Source organism: Vanessa tameamea, chromosome 30 (assembly GCF_037043105.1).
Source record: "Vanessa tameamea isolate UH-Manoa-2023 chromosome 30, ilVanTame1 primary haplotype, whole genome shotgun sequence".
NCBI lineage: Eukaryota > Metazoa > Arthropoda > Insecta > Lepidoptera > Nymphalidae > Vanessa > Vanessa tameamea.
This window is the reverse complement of record NC_087338.1, coordinates 3,241,867-3,259,123: the sequence shown is the minus strand read 5'-3', so window position 1 is coordinate 3,259,123 and position 17,257 is coordinate 3,241,867. Positions and strand designations below refer to the sequence as shown.

General features: G+C 33.9%; 1 protein-coding gene across 1 annotated transcript in view; it reads right to left on the bottom strand.

The window, feature by feature from the left end:
- Positions 1-17,257, bottom strand: part of LOC113391681 (uncharacterized) — a 54,975-nt gene that overhangs the window by 10,865 nt on the left and 26,853 nt on the right. Inside the window, exon 2 of the mRNA XM_026627727.2 lies at positions 12,070-12,414. Within this exon, the coding sequence (XP_026483512.2) occupies positions 12,070-12,414 (345 nt within the window). The remainder of the gene's footprint in view (positions 1-12,069; positions 12,415-17,257) is intronic.

Genomic DNA, 17,257 nt, shown 5'->3' with positions numbered 1-17,257 from the left:
ATCTATAGCCTTATTTTCATCCGACATGCAGATGTCATCACGACTTATTCACTGATGGAAAGTGACTAACACTGCCCATGGACATCTGCAACACCGGGAGGCTTGCAGGTGCGTTGCCGGCCTTTGAGGAAGGAGTACGCTCTTTTCTTAAAGGTTCCCAAGTCGTAACGGTTCGGAAAAACCGCCGGAAAACACGAGTTTAATTATAAATATATTTTAAAAAGACTTCGGTTACGTTCAACGTTCTCTGTCTGTTGGACTACCTCGGCATAATCAGATAGCATTATACTAAAAGCTACATTTATGACGCCAATTAAGTATTAATATCAATATTAAAAAAAAACTATAGGATTGCAAACGTACCTACTTAGTACATGAGTTGAAATGTAATTGTTTTAAATAAAAACAAAAGTAAATATAAAAACCGTATAACCATTTCCACAAGTAAAGTAACGTCGACAAATAAAACTATATCGATAATAATATTTTTTTATCGACATCACTAAAAACAATCGCGATAACTCCTCCAAAACATTGAACCGTCAGACAGACGGACGCCGCATGACACAAAAAGACATTCCTTTAAACTTACCGCGAATAATCTTAACTGCGAATAATTAGTACAGAGATTGTTATGTAGGTACATGCGTACATACATTATGACAACCCAATATATTATCAAAATTATATAAAACTCTTTGTTTATATATTCGCTAATCACAAAATATTCGTGGAAATATTTTGCTAAGATTTTTAAACATCTTTTTAATATTATAACTAACTAGCTGAACCTGCCGCTTTACCCACGCGAAATTTATAAGACATAAACTTCCAAACCCCCGTTTTACCCCCCTTAGGGAGAGGATTTTTGCAAAATCCTTTCGTAGCGGGTGTCGACGTCCTATAAGGATTGTCTGTCAAATTTTAAATTGGAGGTGTCATAGTTTCTGAAATTTCGTGATTAATCACCGAGCGGTATTTGGCTTTTATGTATATACATTATACTTATATAAATTGCATATAGTTAGCGCTTTTAATATAATCCATAATGCTATCGTATTAAGACAGTTGAATCTGTGCGCCCCAGATATGTGTGGCGCAGACATCGACCGTCGTTGGTAGCGGTGCCTAACGAACGGACCAAGTTGCTCAAGGAGGCGCCACTGACGCGCACGTTACCCTCAACGTCATAGCCGACAGGGTGGATTTGTTTTACTGCAGCCTGAGTGAGCTCACAACTACAGCCACTTGGACTATATCATATATAACGTAACCTTATTTTAAACGTTGTTATTAAACGTGCTGTAATATCGAATTAGGACAACCATGTCCTGTAATGATATGTATACAGTTTTGTATTATAAATAAATAAATAAATATTACCGACTTCGTGCTTTTCAAATTGAAACAAAAATGACTTCTTATTAATTCCAAAATTTCTATACAGTCTCAGTATTTTTGGATACAGTCAATAAAGAAAAGAAAATTGATTATCCTGATCTCTACCACGGCGACGAACATAACCTGACAGCGTTTGAGTTATTATAGTATACAATAACGACTGGTGATCGAGCAAGGACTAACGGCTTTAGAAACTTAATTAACGAAACGCAAATAGTTTAAACTCATTACGTATTATGTAAATGTAATTACAAGTTAAGATATCATCTGTTATCATTCAGTGAGTTTTATAAAATTTATATTTATATTATTTAGTTATTCTTTTTAAATGATTTAATAACTAGTTTCCAACCGCTAGACGGGAGGGAGACATTTGAACTTCAACCCATGCTATAAAAAAACTAAAACTGTCCAAACTAGATCGAAAGCATTACAATGTTAAACATGATATGATTCTACACCCAGGAATGACTCCAAACGAACTAGCTCCTCAACGGTCAACACATGTCTTGAGGTCAACACCAGAATTAGTTTTTTTTTTTAATATAAATATTAATCAATTATTGTAATTTTTTTAACATTATGATTATATACTCACTTTGTTGAAGACGACGAGTTCGCTAAAACTCGCGAACGAAAACTCGCTTCGATATGAATACAATTTAGGTCCGCTATACATTTGTATGGAGTATCGTTACGCATTCCGCGCATGCGTATAAAATTCCCTTATAGAGCAATTTGACTCATGTCCAAATAACACGATGACTGATCATAGATGTTATATTTTTCTTTACATCAGGAAATTTTGAAAACATTGCGAAAATGAGAACCTTAGCCGAGTTCTGTTCTGTGAATTCGCGGCTGTACGTGCGCGTAATTTATAAAACTTTTCCTATTATAAACAATCACCCCCCAATTTTAAACCCCTTGAGCGGTATATTATGAAATAGTAGCCTATGTCCTTCGCCTAAAATCAAACTATCTCCATACTAAATATAATCTAAATCAGTTCAGTGATTTAAGCGTAAAGAGGTAACAGACAGAGTTACTTCCGCAATTATAATAATACTGTATATATTTTTTTATTTGCTTTTTTATGTGTATTTTCTCATCTATGATCAGTAAAACCAAATGAAATTGTCACATCAATAATATGTCTATGACGACCTCCGTGGTCGAGTAGTGCGTACACCGGTTTTCATGGGTACGCCACTCTGAGGTCCTTCGATTCCAGGCCGAGTCGATGGAGAAAAAGTTCATTAGTTTTCTATGTTGTCTTAGGTCTGGGTGTTTGTGGTACCGTCGTTACTTCTGATTTTCCATAACACAAGTGATTTAGCTACTTACATTGGGATCAGAGTAATGTATGTGATATTGTCCAATATTTATATATTTATATTTATATATCTTAGTTTAAAGCGGGTGAATCTTGTTTACTTGGTAGTAAGGCTTCGTACAAGCCCATCGGGGTAGGTTCCACTAACTGATCAGATAGTCTACCGCTAAATATAATAACATTTTTCCAGACAACTAAACTAAGTATTATATTCAAAGCTGAGTGAGCCTACACAAGGGACATTTAAGTTCTTAAGATTGGTGATTGATTGCTTACGGCGCCAATGTCTATGGCCAGTAGTAACCACTTACGATCAGCTGGTCCATTCGCTTATTCGAATACCAACGCTATAATAAAAAAAAGACACAGTTACCCATATAAAACGTACCACATACTACGAATACTTATCCCTTCCAATCGCTGCACCTCCTTTGTTTGGTCAGTAGTCGTTAGGTTAGCTCTGGTTCAGAAGTCTTTCAATAAGGCAGACACAAAAACCATCTCCTTATCTAGTGACAATCATTGTACAGACACGAGGAGAAAAGTTGAACTGTTTTTTTTAAAGAAAATAATAGCAATACCCCAAATTATTTAAGGAGTTACTAATATTCCTATTTACCTCCTTTTAAGCTTATCACTTGTGTCAGTAGTGGGGATGACATCAGCCCAAGGGGTCAGGATCGATCCTGCGACTTTACCGCTAGGCGCCTAAGTTAACTAATAACTTAGTTTCCAACTTCGCAAAATTAATACACCCTTTTAGAGGCACGGTATTCGTATATATAATAAGAACCCTGAGTAATTTTAGGTCGGTCTATTAAAAAATTTAAAGCTCATTAAAAAAAATAAAAAGGCATATTACTCAATACTATATTCGTGATAAAAAAACGTGGTCTTAGTATCTGTTGATATCTAGACAGGATATACATATGTAAATACCTATAAATTCCATTGTACTCCATTGACATAATCTGTAATTGGAATAAAGGAATATAGTGATTCCTCACAACGGCACAATACTAATACTGTTTCTAAAAAAACATATGTAATAAAGTTTAATATTTTATTTGTTTGAATATGCTATTCTCTGGAACTAACAGACGGATATTGGAAAATTTTCTTTTTCTTTTACGGTAGCCCAATTCTTGATAAAGGCTATTTAACGGCTCGCTAAGATTACATAATTTAAAAAAAAAGAACGCCGAGCACGTTCTATTTTTAAAAAACTCTCAGTCGTGTTTATAAATGAGTATATAATTACTTTCATTGTATGAATGCATATATTCCTTTTTCAAACAATCCATGAATCAATCGAGGAAATTCTTACGTAACACATACCAACGCCTCCGTGACGTCACACTAGTCACGTCACCGCCCTTACCTCGCGCTATCGATATACAAACAGATGAAAATTGTAAACTAGAATAATGTTTCGCTTAAAAAAGTCTTATCATAATTTTAAACACTTAAAATATGTACTCATTTTCATATTGTCGTTCATTTCATTCGTTCTTTCTCAGTTCAAGCTGTTTGTAGCAAACGTGTCATAGTCATAATTTCAGCATTCAAGTACTAAGTCTTAGGCAAATTTATTTTTTTACATTAATTCGTGATGTTTCTAACAAACATGTCATAGTCATAATTACAGAGATTGAGTACTAAGTATTGGGTAAATTTATTTATTTCCATATATTCGTTCATTTCATTCGTTCTTTTGTAGCGAATATGTCATTGTCATAATTTAAGCGATTAAGTAGGTAGAGATTATATAGATATTCTTGTGCTCAGATTCCAGGTCGGACCATGATTTAATAGGTTTACCCATGCTAATCATTGATGGTAATCCATTATTGTTTTCCATAATCAAACAATTAATTTAAAAAACAACATAACGCTACTCCGTCGTTTCCCATCGGGTTATTTCTTGCACGTGCGTGATCAACTATCATTAGCCGCCATTGTTTGACTTAACACAAGCTTATCATTTGGGTTCTGTTTCTAGTGTACATAATATTTAGTACTGTATGTTATTTTTTAATTAAATATAAATAGACTTAAGACATGAGTCACGTAATATTAATGGGACTATTAGACATATTAAATATATATATGAGCCGAGATGGCCCAGTGGTTAGAACGCGTGCATCTTAACCGATTGCGGGTGCGAACCCAGGCAAGCATCACTGAATTTTCATGTGCTTAATTAGTGTTTATAATTCATCTCGGGCTCGGGGGTGAAGGGGAACATCGTGAGGAAACCTGCATGTGTCTAATTTCAACGAAATTCTGCCACATGTGTATTCCACCAACCCGCATTGGAGCAGCGTGGTGGAATATGCTCAACTCTTCTCTTCAAAGGGAGAGGCCTTAGCCCAGCATTGAGAAATTATTGCTGTTTAACGATAGATATGATAAGTCGGTACCTACACAGATGAGTTCGCACAAAACCACCACCAAGTAGATTAAATTATTTTAATTTCTGTGTAAATTAACTTCTTCGTAACTAGATTCAGCTATACATTGGGCCATATCGGCTCTTACATATATTAAACAGACAAAACACAATGGTTCGACTCACGTAATTAATTTGCGTTTATAATTCATCTCGCACTCGGCGGTGAAGGAAACGTCACGAGGAAAACTGCATGTGTATCAAACCCGCATTGGAGCAACGTGTTGGAATTAGCTCCAAATCTTCTCCTCAGAGGATTAAACCTAATCCCAGCACTGGGAGACTTACAACCTATTATTTTACTTTATTTTTTTAATTAAATTAGGCAAAGGCAGTACCTTTTTCCTCCTTATGTATATCGACTGTTGTTCGATAGCTACAGCAACAATAACAGTTGAAAATCAAGACATACAAATTGAAACATATTTTCGTCCCCAAAAACATTATCGTCGAAATTGCTTTAGGCGAACACCGCTATCAAAAATAAAAATAAAACATTATACAATAATGAAAGTTGGATAGATAACATAATACCCGTCGCCTGAATTGAATACGAATGTACCGTAAGTCGGTCTTTGTGTTTCAAACTGTTGTGCCTTTCGAAGCCTATTTGGGTGATGAACTGTGGTAGCTTGAAAAACAAACGAACTTTCACATTTATTCATGTCCGTCCGAGTATGGTCGGGGGCAGGTGTTAGGTCTGGTAATATTACAAAGCGAAAGTAACTCTGTCTGTCTGTCCGTTGCCTGAACCGAATTTGATGATATTTGGTATGTAAGCTTGAACCCTATGAAAGGATATTTTTCATGTCTAACACCACGAACAACGCGTGGTTAGCAAAAAAAAGGGATCGTTCTTGGAAGCGTAATAGAAAGATTTACTTTCGAAAATGTACATTTATAATATCAATATAGATACACTAGAAATGTATTTAATTAATAAAAAAAAAACATTACACACACTACCACGCGTTTGACACACGCACATATAAACTAAATTAATATCAAACGTTCATAATTTACGTTCATATTGCTAATGACAACACACGTCATGTCAAAGTTGAAAAACAATGACGTTATTTTGACATGTTTTTTTTTTTTATTATTTGTTATAATGACAAGGTATCGTCCAGCTGAGTCTCATTTTTCCTATCTTTCGAATTGATTTATGTTATAATTTGGTAACAATGACTGACAGTCGAATTTCGATCATTTAGCGACCAGAATAGCATACAATAATTGATAATATTTCTTAGTAGGACTCTGTGCCTGTCTGGATAGTGTCAAACAAACTCTTCGTATATTCAACCGCCTAACAGCAATACTTATTTAACTGAGCCAATGTAACTACAGACACAGATGATACCATCTTAGCCCGAGGTTGGTACCACATTGGTGATGTTAGGGATGATGTACAAATGTCCATGAGGCGTGGTGACCGACCTGTACCTTAATACGAATCTTATTGCACCACCATGATATTTAACAATATTTTTTTTTTACATTTCACAGATTATTAAAGAAATAATATTTAAACAATATTTACAAACGTGCAGATATAATCTATAAGGTTGCTATAACACGTGAGTAATATCCCGTACTTACATTATAATTACCTTTGAAGCTTCATACAACAATATACATTGTTGTTACAATCCAATAATAATGCACTTCACTAACGTTTATAAGAAGAAAAAAACTATCGATGTTTAATGGAACATCACTGTAGGAACTTTAATTTTCCTTTTTATTTATTTATTAAATTCACTTATAGTTATGATCCCATGTTGTTTATCTCACTGACATTTGACGGGAAACAAAACGTTATATTTTCCAAAATGGCGCCGGAAAAGAAAACGACGCGCACTGCCGTTCGATTTTCAACTAAACCGCTAGTTTGTGGAATCCTTGTACTACATTAATGGTGGGTTTACATGCCATACAATTTTTGCTTGATAATATTTATGTAAATTTTCAAGAAGATAGATTCGTTAGGAAATAATGAGTAAAATAATAAACAATATAAATTATAATACAATTCAAATACTCTGTCAACAATGTTATTTCATTTATTTTTTATATATTTATATATAAATATATTTCTCTTCTATTAATAACTTTTCAGTCACTCTTTTCATACGTCATTTTTTCACATCTCACCCAGCCCAATAATTTTTATTTCAGAATTCGCGTCTCAGCGATTCTGAAAGTATCGTTTCTTATCTCACTCGTGAAATCTTAACAAATGACATACGATGGTACGAGATTTTGTTACAATAATCCTTGTAATTATTATAATCAATGTCACATGAAACGCTCTCGTTCTGAGGTGAGATTCGAGTTCCTTCATACATATTTGCTCTACAGTTTGGCTTTTCTTACGACACCTTAGATATACGACAACAATTTTGATGTATACGTGACTTGAGAGTCTCAAATTAACATTTCGACGTGCACCACCGAACCCCAATTACTTTATTACAAAAAAAATACTCTACCAATGAATCTTATTAATAAAAGACTATTTTTATAAATAATCATTAAACTTAATAATAAATAAATTATTTAGAACAACAGCATATAAACCAACGATATTTAGCAGCCATTTTTTTTCTGTATAGACCGTGACTCAGAGATAATAGCCACTGTTCCAGAACATAGAACATGTAATGAAAAAGAAATGGCATGTGACGCCTAGTCACAATACTAGATACACACACAGATACCAAAAATATATGTATATATATTATTTCAATCGAACAAGGAGTAAAACTAAATAAACCATAGTTTACATATTCCATACGATTTGCTAAGCTACATTGTGTACATAAATGAAACAATACTCTACCTATTATTAGTCTATATCCACAATAGTTGTCGCCAGCGCTTCGGTTGCGATTGTACGGTTCGTCGTAAGGCGTTAGGCATAAAACGTAAGATTCTATATCAGACATACAGAGTAACTTTCGCATTTACAATACTAATATAGATTAATTTTATTGCCGAAGTCAAATTAAAATCTTCGATATACATATGTAATTTTTACCGAGTTTTTCAAGGTGATATAAAAAATCAAATAAAGCACTTGAACAATAAATGGTGCTTGCGTTATTAAACACACGAATCAATCCATAAAAGTATCCGCTCAATTGATTCAATACTTATATTACACACACATTATATTAATCTGTTTGTTCATTTGTTTTTTTTTTTATGGCATTGGTTGGCGGACGAGCATATGGGCCACCTCAGTAAGTGACTCACTCATCCTTCTAACCGGAACACAACAATACAGACTACTGTTATTTGGCGTTAGAATATTTGATAAGTGGGTGGTACCTACCCAGACGGGCTTGCACAAAGCCCTACCACCAAGTAATGGCATGTTTATTCTTATTTCCAAACATATTTTATGTACCATTTCCATTATATAGGTATATTATTACTATTAAAATGTATAAGAAAATGTCCGTATCTATTAAGTTTAGGTATGAATTTAGTTTTTATGGTTCATACCATTTTTGATACACACTGTTCTATGGGTGTATGTACACTTCGAAACAAAAATGTTAGAAATTATGATTTTTATAACAAAAAAATTGGAAACAAACTCTGGCTATACGAAGACTTTAAATAAATTATTATTTCGAAAATGTAACTATTTTGAACTTATAATCAAATATTATTAGTTTTTCATAGTTATCGATGCCCCACCACAATGATTCAGTGTCTATGTTAAAACTTCAAACATGTAGGCGGTCTATCAATTTTCCCACCTGATGATTAATGGTCACCAGCGCCCATAGACATTAACGCTGTGCGAAATATTAACCAGTTCAGTATAATAAATAAATAAATAAATATTGGACAACATCACATACATTACTCTGATCCCAATGTAAGTAGCTAAAGCACTTGTGTTATGGAAATCAGAAGTAACGACGGTACCACAAACACCCAGACTCAAGACAACATAGAAAACTAATGAACTTTTTCTACATCGACTCGGCCGGGGATCGAACCCGGGACCTCGGAGTGGCGTACCCATGAAAACCGGTGTACACACTACTCGACCACGGAGGTCGTCGTCGAGTATATATTTAATGCGCCACCAACCCTTGGAACTAAGATGTTATGTCCCTTGTACCTGTACTAAGCTGGCTCGCCCGTCAACTCGGATCACAGTATACTGGCAAATATCTATGACGATTTCTGTTTGACATAATAATAAATACTTGTCTCTTATAATAATAATTAGAAAAATAAAACCATTAAACTAATTAAAGACAAAAAAAAACTATTAATTACAATTAAATATATATATAAGTGCTCGGCGGTGAAGGATAACATCGTGAGGAAACCTGCATGTGTTTAATTTCAACGAAATTCTGCCACATGTGTATTGCACCAACCCGCATTGGAGCAGCGTATGCTCCAAACCTTCTCCTCAAAGGGAGAGGAGGCCTTAGCCCAGCAGTGAAAAATTTACTGCTAATGTAATTAAAAATGTAATGTATGAACTGACACAGCCTACAATAATATTACATTTATAGAAAGTATAATTCGTACGTCTGTTTGATCATCAGATGGCTATCTTTAAATTTTCGGTCAAGGGCGACGCGAACTAAGGTCTTAAGATGATTTTGGCTTAAAACACGTTTTAATTTTATTTCATTTATAATTATACAATCACTAGGATATACTTTCAACGATTGTATAAATATTTAATTTTTAATAATATTTAATAGACAATTTTTACCTATTAATAATAATAGTATACACGACATTTCAAACGTCGTACCGTACTATAACGGAATACACCATTAAAAATAATACCATAATCATTAAACAATTTTCTATCCAACTGTACAAGAAGTAATCACACTAAGTAATAGAACGCTGTCCCTTTTTGGCACGACCAAAGTCGTAATCTATCTCTTTTCTACATTTACATACAAATTGACAGATAATTTCGACTTTGTCATCAAGGCGATAAGATTGATTTTTCACTGTGATTTTTTAAGGTTATTAATTTAGTACATTCCCACAATTGAAGATTATTAAGACAATGGTTGTTTTGATAACAACAATTGTACGGAATAATTCGTGTTAAGATATTAAATATACATTATTGAATTTTACTAGATAGTATCCTTTGTAGGGCTATGTGCAAGCCAGTCTGAGTTACCCTGTGATTATTTATATGTCAAGATAAAATGTCAAAGCTTACGCGTCGAAAAATAGTGGCCAATGATCGGCCACTACGTACACGCACACTAGTAAAGTCGTTTAGCGTTTGTCTAGCGTGAAACGTGGCTGTCACGCACACCAACATACTAAAGCTGGCTCGTTTTAGTTCTTGAAAACTAAAACCGCCCAAATATTGTGAACGGTGATTTAACTCAAAATAAAACGTCAAAAATTTCGATAGTATATGATATTTCGGTTAGGTTAGGTTAGAGTTTTTATAATTTAACTTTAATTAGCTTCGGTAGATTATAATCCCCGTAACGTAACGTAACGTAATCCGTTTATTGTAAGCAGTATGTCACGGTCCACGATCTTTCATATTCTTAGGTACTACCCACTCACCACCTATTCTACCGTTAAATAGCAACACTTAGTATTGTATTCCGTTTTATGGTGTGAGTGAGTCAGTGTAATTTAAAGGACAAGGGACTTCACAGTATCCGAAGTTTGAAAATTGAAGATTGGTTAATATTTTTTACGGGACCAGTGTGTATGAGCGGTGACCACTTACCATCAGATGTGTCATTTGCTAAAGATTTTATTTATCTGATATTTTATTAGCTCGAAGTATTAGTAATATTTGAAGACATAGGTTCTATATGCAATGAGGTCTGTCTAGGTTATTTTATAAGAAGAGATGGAACAGCAGTGTTCATGAGTGTTTTGGATATACACGTGGAAAGTCATTTGAATGTTTCCTCAAAATGTTTTCCTTACACGAAATGTCAGTCAACGAACAATCTGTAAGTCTCCCACAGTTGGGCTAAGGGCTCTTCATTAGAGGACACAATTTAAAAGCTTACTCCACCTTGCTGCTTCAACACGTGTAGGTTACCTCGAGTTGTTTTCCTTTACCGTCGAGCTCTCGAATTTTAAAACACAAAATTGAAAAAACAGCAATTGAAAATTCATTGGTGAACTGGGTTTGAACCCATAACTCAGCCATCTCTAATAACTTTGCAATAATTTTCCACAATCTCTAAAACTTCTAATTTTCCTGTTATGAAAAATACCCTCACCGTAATTGACCTTTGTTTATAAAGTCAATGGGTTTCCTGGAACGATTACAACTATACATACATACATGCATGGAATCTATAAGAAATTGTACCGTTTCATCCAATGATGTTCTAGTAAATTCAAGTGTAGGGTGATAGTTACTGGTGTTGAGGATTCGTTTTATAATCTCTAAGTAATATAAAACAAAGTCGCTTACCACCGTCTCAAGACTTGGATCTTTTTAACTACGCAACGGATTTTAATTCATTTTTCATCAATAAACAGAGTGATTCAAGAGGAAGGTTTATATGTATAATACGGAAAGGTAATCTAATAATACCTAATTTCCGAGTTCATTAAGTTAATACATCCCTTGGTATTCGTTTCTTTGATAAGATTCCAATTATTTTTAATTTGACCTGTTAAACAATTTTAAGGCTCATGTCAAAAAAAACATTGATAAATAAGGTATACTACCCAATTCAAGATTATATCATTGATAAAAAAGTGAAGTCAAATTGATGACCATTTGTTATCAGGTGGCTATTTGCCCATCTGCCTAGCCATGCCAAATAATAAGACCTTGTTTCCGAAAATTCTAGAAAAAAAAAACACAAAACACTTTACTTACATTTTCTCTATCCACATCGAGCTGGGACTCCCTCCTCGGCAAACTTAGGGAAATTTTCGATCCTCTCTCATTCCGTTTGTACCTCTTGACATCCGTTGCGAACTTCTTCTCAATTTGTCGTTTCGCTTTCTTGAAATCCTCCGTAACGTTTTCCGACGACTTCCAAATCTTCTTGCTCATGATCGGCTTTGGGTCTACGGCTCTCTCGTCCAAATTAATTGGTTGTATGATGGTTTTATGGGTCGCATTCTCGAAATTATCACGTAGCCTTTGAAAGTCAGATTTAATTAAATCTGGAGTCGGCGGACGGGATATCTCACACGGAACATCGTAGATCTTTTGATCCTGGAAAGAAAAAATTAATATTATTACAAAAACATGAAGTGAAATGTTCAGAAAGGTTATAAGATAATCTGTACTGATAAATAAAAAGACATGGTGTAATAATCTCTTAACTACAAATCCTCTCCCCTCCATGTTAAATGTTATAGACGTGCATTAGTGTGAGCTCTTCCGAGTCTCGGTGTGCGTTAGATGATTAACACGGGGGTAGAGACAGCAAAAAAATTAAAAAAGATTATATTTAGAATAACTTAACGAGGGGCGCAACTTAGTGAACTAAAATGCCTAACTAAAAATATTACTCAAACTTATACTAGAATTTACAACGCCTTTCGGAGCAGATTTTAACAATAATAATACTAAATGTACTGGTGAAAAAGAAACTATCACTAAAATCATATTTTTTGGACATAGGCCGATTTTAACGCCTTATACATGACAACCAACGCCTAAAACGAGCAAAGACGTGCGCAACAACTAATATTATATATAAGTAGTCTCCCTTTCGTAGCATCTCTTTAAATTAAGACGATTGACGTTATAAGAATTTTCATGTTCTTGTATATAAATATATACAGGATATCTGTTTGAAATTAATCAAATTGAATTACTTTTAACCGAACAATTTGTATGGAATATTCCTGCCCTATTTTTTAAACGTAACTTCTCCACCTCTGTAAGTCATATCTTGATATTTAGTCAAAAAAAAACTCAATAAATAAGCCATCGAACCGATATCGATTAATTTCGTCAAACTAAACGCGTTTAAACAAATAAACTCTATTATATTTTTATTTTATTTCCAAATATTTATCAGAACATCTCAATCTCAAAATATAGCACAATATTTTAACGAATCTAAAACATAAACTTTCATAGAACGCTCATATACAACATAATTACTCATGAATTATAAAAAAATATAAGTAAATTTAATCTAAATACTAAATATCCTTTATCACACCAAACCAAACAATAAATAATATTTGAATGGGACCAAAGACCCTTCTCAGCAAAAGTTTTTTTCCAAACTGTTCATAAATGGCGGAGTTCTGAGATAACAAGCATAAAAAAAACCGTAGAAGACCATAAAAAAATGAATAGATACATATTATAATTCAATGTTACAAGCCCAAAAATGTATTATAGTATAAGTTAAACCCAAGGCAATTTATACCATAGAAAATCACCAAAGACGTGACCGAAATTATTTACAATGACATTTAAATATAGAAAAAAAAAAACAATACAATCTTTAGCTTTCGAAACTAATTACCATATCCTCTGCGTCGGAAACGGAAGACAATTATAGGATTGACAAATGTTCAGAGACCTATTCTGTAAACACAATTCGAACCTCACCATAGAACACGAACGTGATGTCAGAAAGTTATACGCGATATTGATTATAATAATTTCACTGCCTCGTTGGTCTGTTGACTAGCTTCTATTGCTGCAGATCTCGAGGTCTTGTGTTCAAATCGCGGGTTAAGCCATTAAAAAGTTATTTTGTTTTTCTGGCACGAAATTCTCAGTAGCAGTTCTATGCCTTGGAAAGCTGTTGGACCAGTAACTAAAACCGTTCTGGTCGTGTTGGAAGTGAAGAAATTGAGAATACAGTCGCATTTAGCTAGAGTCCCTTGACTTGAGTCTTTAGCGTGTCGGATTATATATGTCGTGTGTTATAACATTTAAAGGATACGCGTCAAACAGTGATTATTTTAATACATATTGTACATGGTGAGACTACCTGTAAATACTAGAACATTCTCCAAGATAATTTTGAAATGTAATGTTTCTATTTTGTTGTGATATTGTTTTTGATACTGTATCTAATGTTCGTTGTCCTATTGAAAATAAAATATTGTGTGCTGATAACAATTCTTAATATATCTTTATTTATAATACAACACTATTACACTTAACCACTTACATCCACTTCAATTTCACTTCCAAAGATACGATAAACATTCAATTCGTCCAATCCAAACCAATCCATAACGAACATCATAGATTAATCAAGCTCTCAACCAATGATATCACGTCAATTCGCTGTCAAATGTTGTTTATTTGGCTTTTGTACTCTTGTGGTTGGAATAGACTACAAATATTGCTCTTTAGCGGTAGAGTATCTGATGGTGGGGGTTTACTCGGTCATCATATATATTTAATTTGTATTTATTTTGCTATCTATGTTCGTAAATTAATAATCACGACAAGACACATTGTATGCACAAGCGTTAATCGCACTAACGTACGATAATTTAGCGTAGAGGGAAGCGCTTTCGTGAGTGAATAAATCCATATAAGTTCCGTACATTTCACGAGTGAGATACGAAGTGAGTTCTTACAGAATAACACCGCTGTTCCGGATATACGTATGACAATGGAGGGAAATGATTATTTTCTCATGATACTACTGTACGATGTATAATAACGTGATTGTTCTGTCACACAACATCGACTTGTGGATCATTTTTTTGCGCCAACAACGACTATTATGTTATCTTGTTGTTTACAAATTGTTTTAATTTATTATCGTATAATTATAGTGTAGTAATCTATACTAACATTATAAAAGCGGAAGTAACTGTCTGTCTGTTGCTCTTTCACAGCCAATCCGAATTTGACAAAATTTCGTATGAAGCTTTACTTTAATTTTTATGCCCAACGCCTGACAAACCTAAAACGCGAGCGAAGCAACGGACGACAACTAAGAAATAAGTTTATCGAATTCAAACTTTATAGTGATATATTTTCTACAAATATAACAAACATCCCTACATAGAAACTTTCGCCTTTATGATATTAGTAAGAATTCATACAAAATATATATATATATATATATATATATATATATATATATAAAAGCATTTATAATTAATAAAGATAATTTCAATAAACGTAATAACAACCGTCTGGGGTTCATTGACCCCTGCGGTTAATTTGTGGTCACGAATCTAAAGTTACAGCAACAGATTGATCTACGATTTCATAATAGTATGCACTTCATAGTAAAACATTTTGTTCTCGTCCACATTTCTTTCAAACTTACCCTTATTGTATCGGGGAAAGTGTAAAGACGATAATTTAACAAATAACAAATATTGGACAAAATCACATACATTACTCTGATCCCAATGTAAGTATCTAGCTAAAGCACTTGTGTTATAGAAAATCAGATGTAACGACGGTACCACAAACACCCAGACCCAAGACAACATAGAAAAATAATGAAATTTTTCTACATCGACTCGGCCGGGAATCGAACCCGGATCCTTGGACTGGCGTACCCATGAAAACCGGTGTACACACTACTCGACCACGGAGGTCGTCCGATCATTTGATTTGACACAATGGATATGCCAAACCCAGATTAAGATTGCAAAATCTCAATATGATGAAATCATTCTCACCGAGGAAGAAGAAACAAAATAAAAATATTCTTTATTCAAGTAGGCTCATAAATGCACTTTTGAATCGTCATGTTACACTGTCGAATTATACGTAAAGCTAGCACCGCACCGGTCCGGTCCGGGAATTAGATTGTACCAAGAACATGAATGAGAATGTCGGTTCGATAAGAAAATCAGTAGTTACTCTTTTTCCACCATTTCAATTTCAGAGTAGATACGTCAAATGTAAATAATCTTGTACGTAATAATATGCCTTATTTATCAATGTCTTCTAGTTGTTTTTAGTTTATATTTCCTCTTCATACCTACACGATACTATAAACATATAACAACAGACAGACCTACAGACAGCAAAATGTTACAAGATGACAAGTTAAATTAAGATCTTGTATAAGGACATTGTGGAAATTAAATCATGTAGGTACATAGAAAAAAACAAATTTATTTTGGAGTTATTGCATTTTTGATATATTTTTATATAGATATAAAAAAAAACGCACGGACACTAACGTCGGTGGAGATTACACGTTTTAAGAAAAAAACCAGACAAATACGCGGGGCATATTATAAGTGCACAAGTGTGTACAAAAGTAGGTGCACACACTAAAAATCAAAATATACTTTATTCAAGTAGATTTTTACAAGCACTTTTGAATCGTCATTTAACAAACTATATTAAGTGAAGCTACCACCGGTTCAGAAAGTAGATTCTACCGAGAAGAACCGACAAGAAACTAAGTAGTTACACTTTTTCAACATCTAAAAATACAGTCATGTTAGTTAAATACAATTATATATGTATGTTATGTCTCCTGCCTGGAAGTCAACAAGCATTAACTCCACGCTTTTTTATCATCTATATAATCTTGTATCAAATAATATGCCTTCTTTACCAATGTATTTTTTACAAATAATTTGAATTTATGAAACTAGGCCCCCACTCTCATAATTTGGTAGAAACGCAAATCCGACCACGATCGGTAAGACTTAAGGCACAGGACCAATGGCTTTACGTGGTTATCGAGGCACGAGAGGTTAATTTTTCATAAAATAGGTACACCGGCACTTCGAACTTACAGACACCGGGCTATTACTTGGAAGATTTCGTCTCAACCTCAGGATCTACGACCTTATAAGCCAGTAGACCAACGAGGCAATCTTATGTTCATAATTTCTTAGCGTTTATAGGTCATAAGAAATCACCTTCTTTTGTACATGAGTTTGTGAATCTACTAACACACACACACACACACACAAATTTTCAAATTCTTTTATACAGCTTTACATTTAGAAAGTAAATAAAGGAAAATCTCACTACTGTCGTCGTTTAAGTCTAGAAAGTAGCTCTCACTGTTTCCTTTTATGTTCCTAGGTCGTTATAACCTGTACGGTTCTAAGATCATAGTCGATTGGAAATGACATCTATCGGC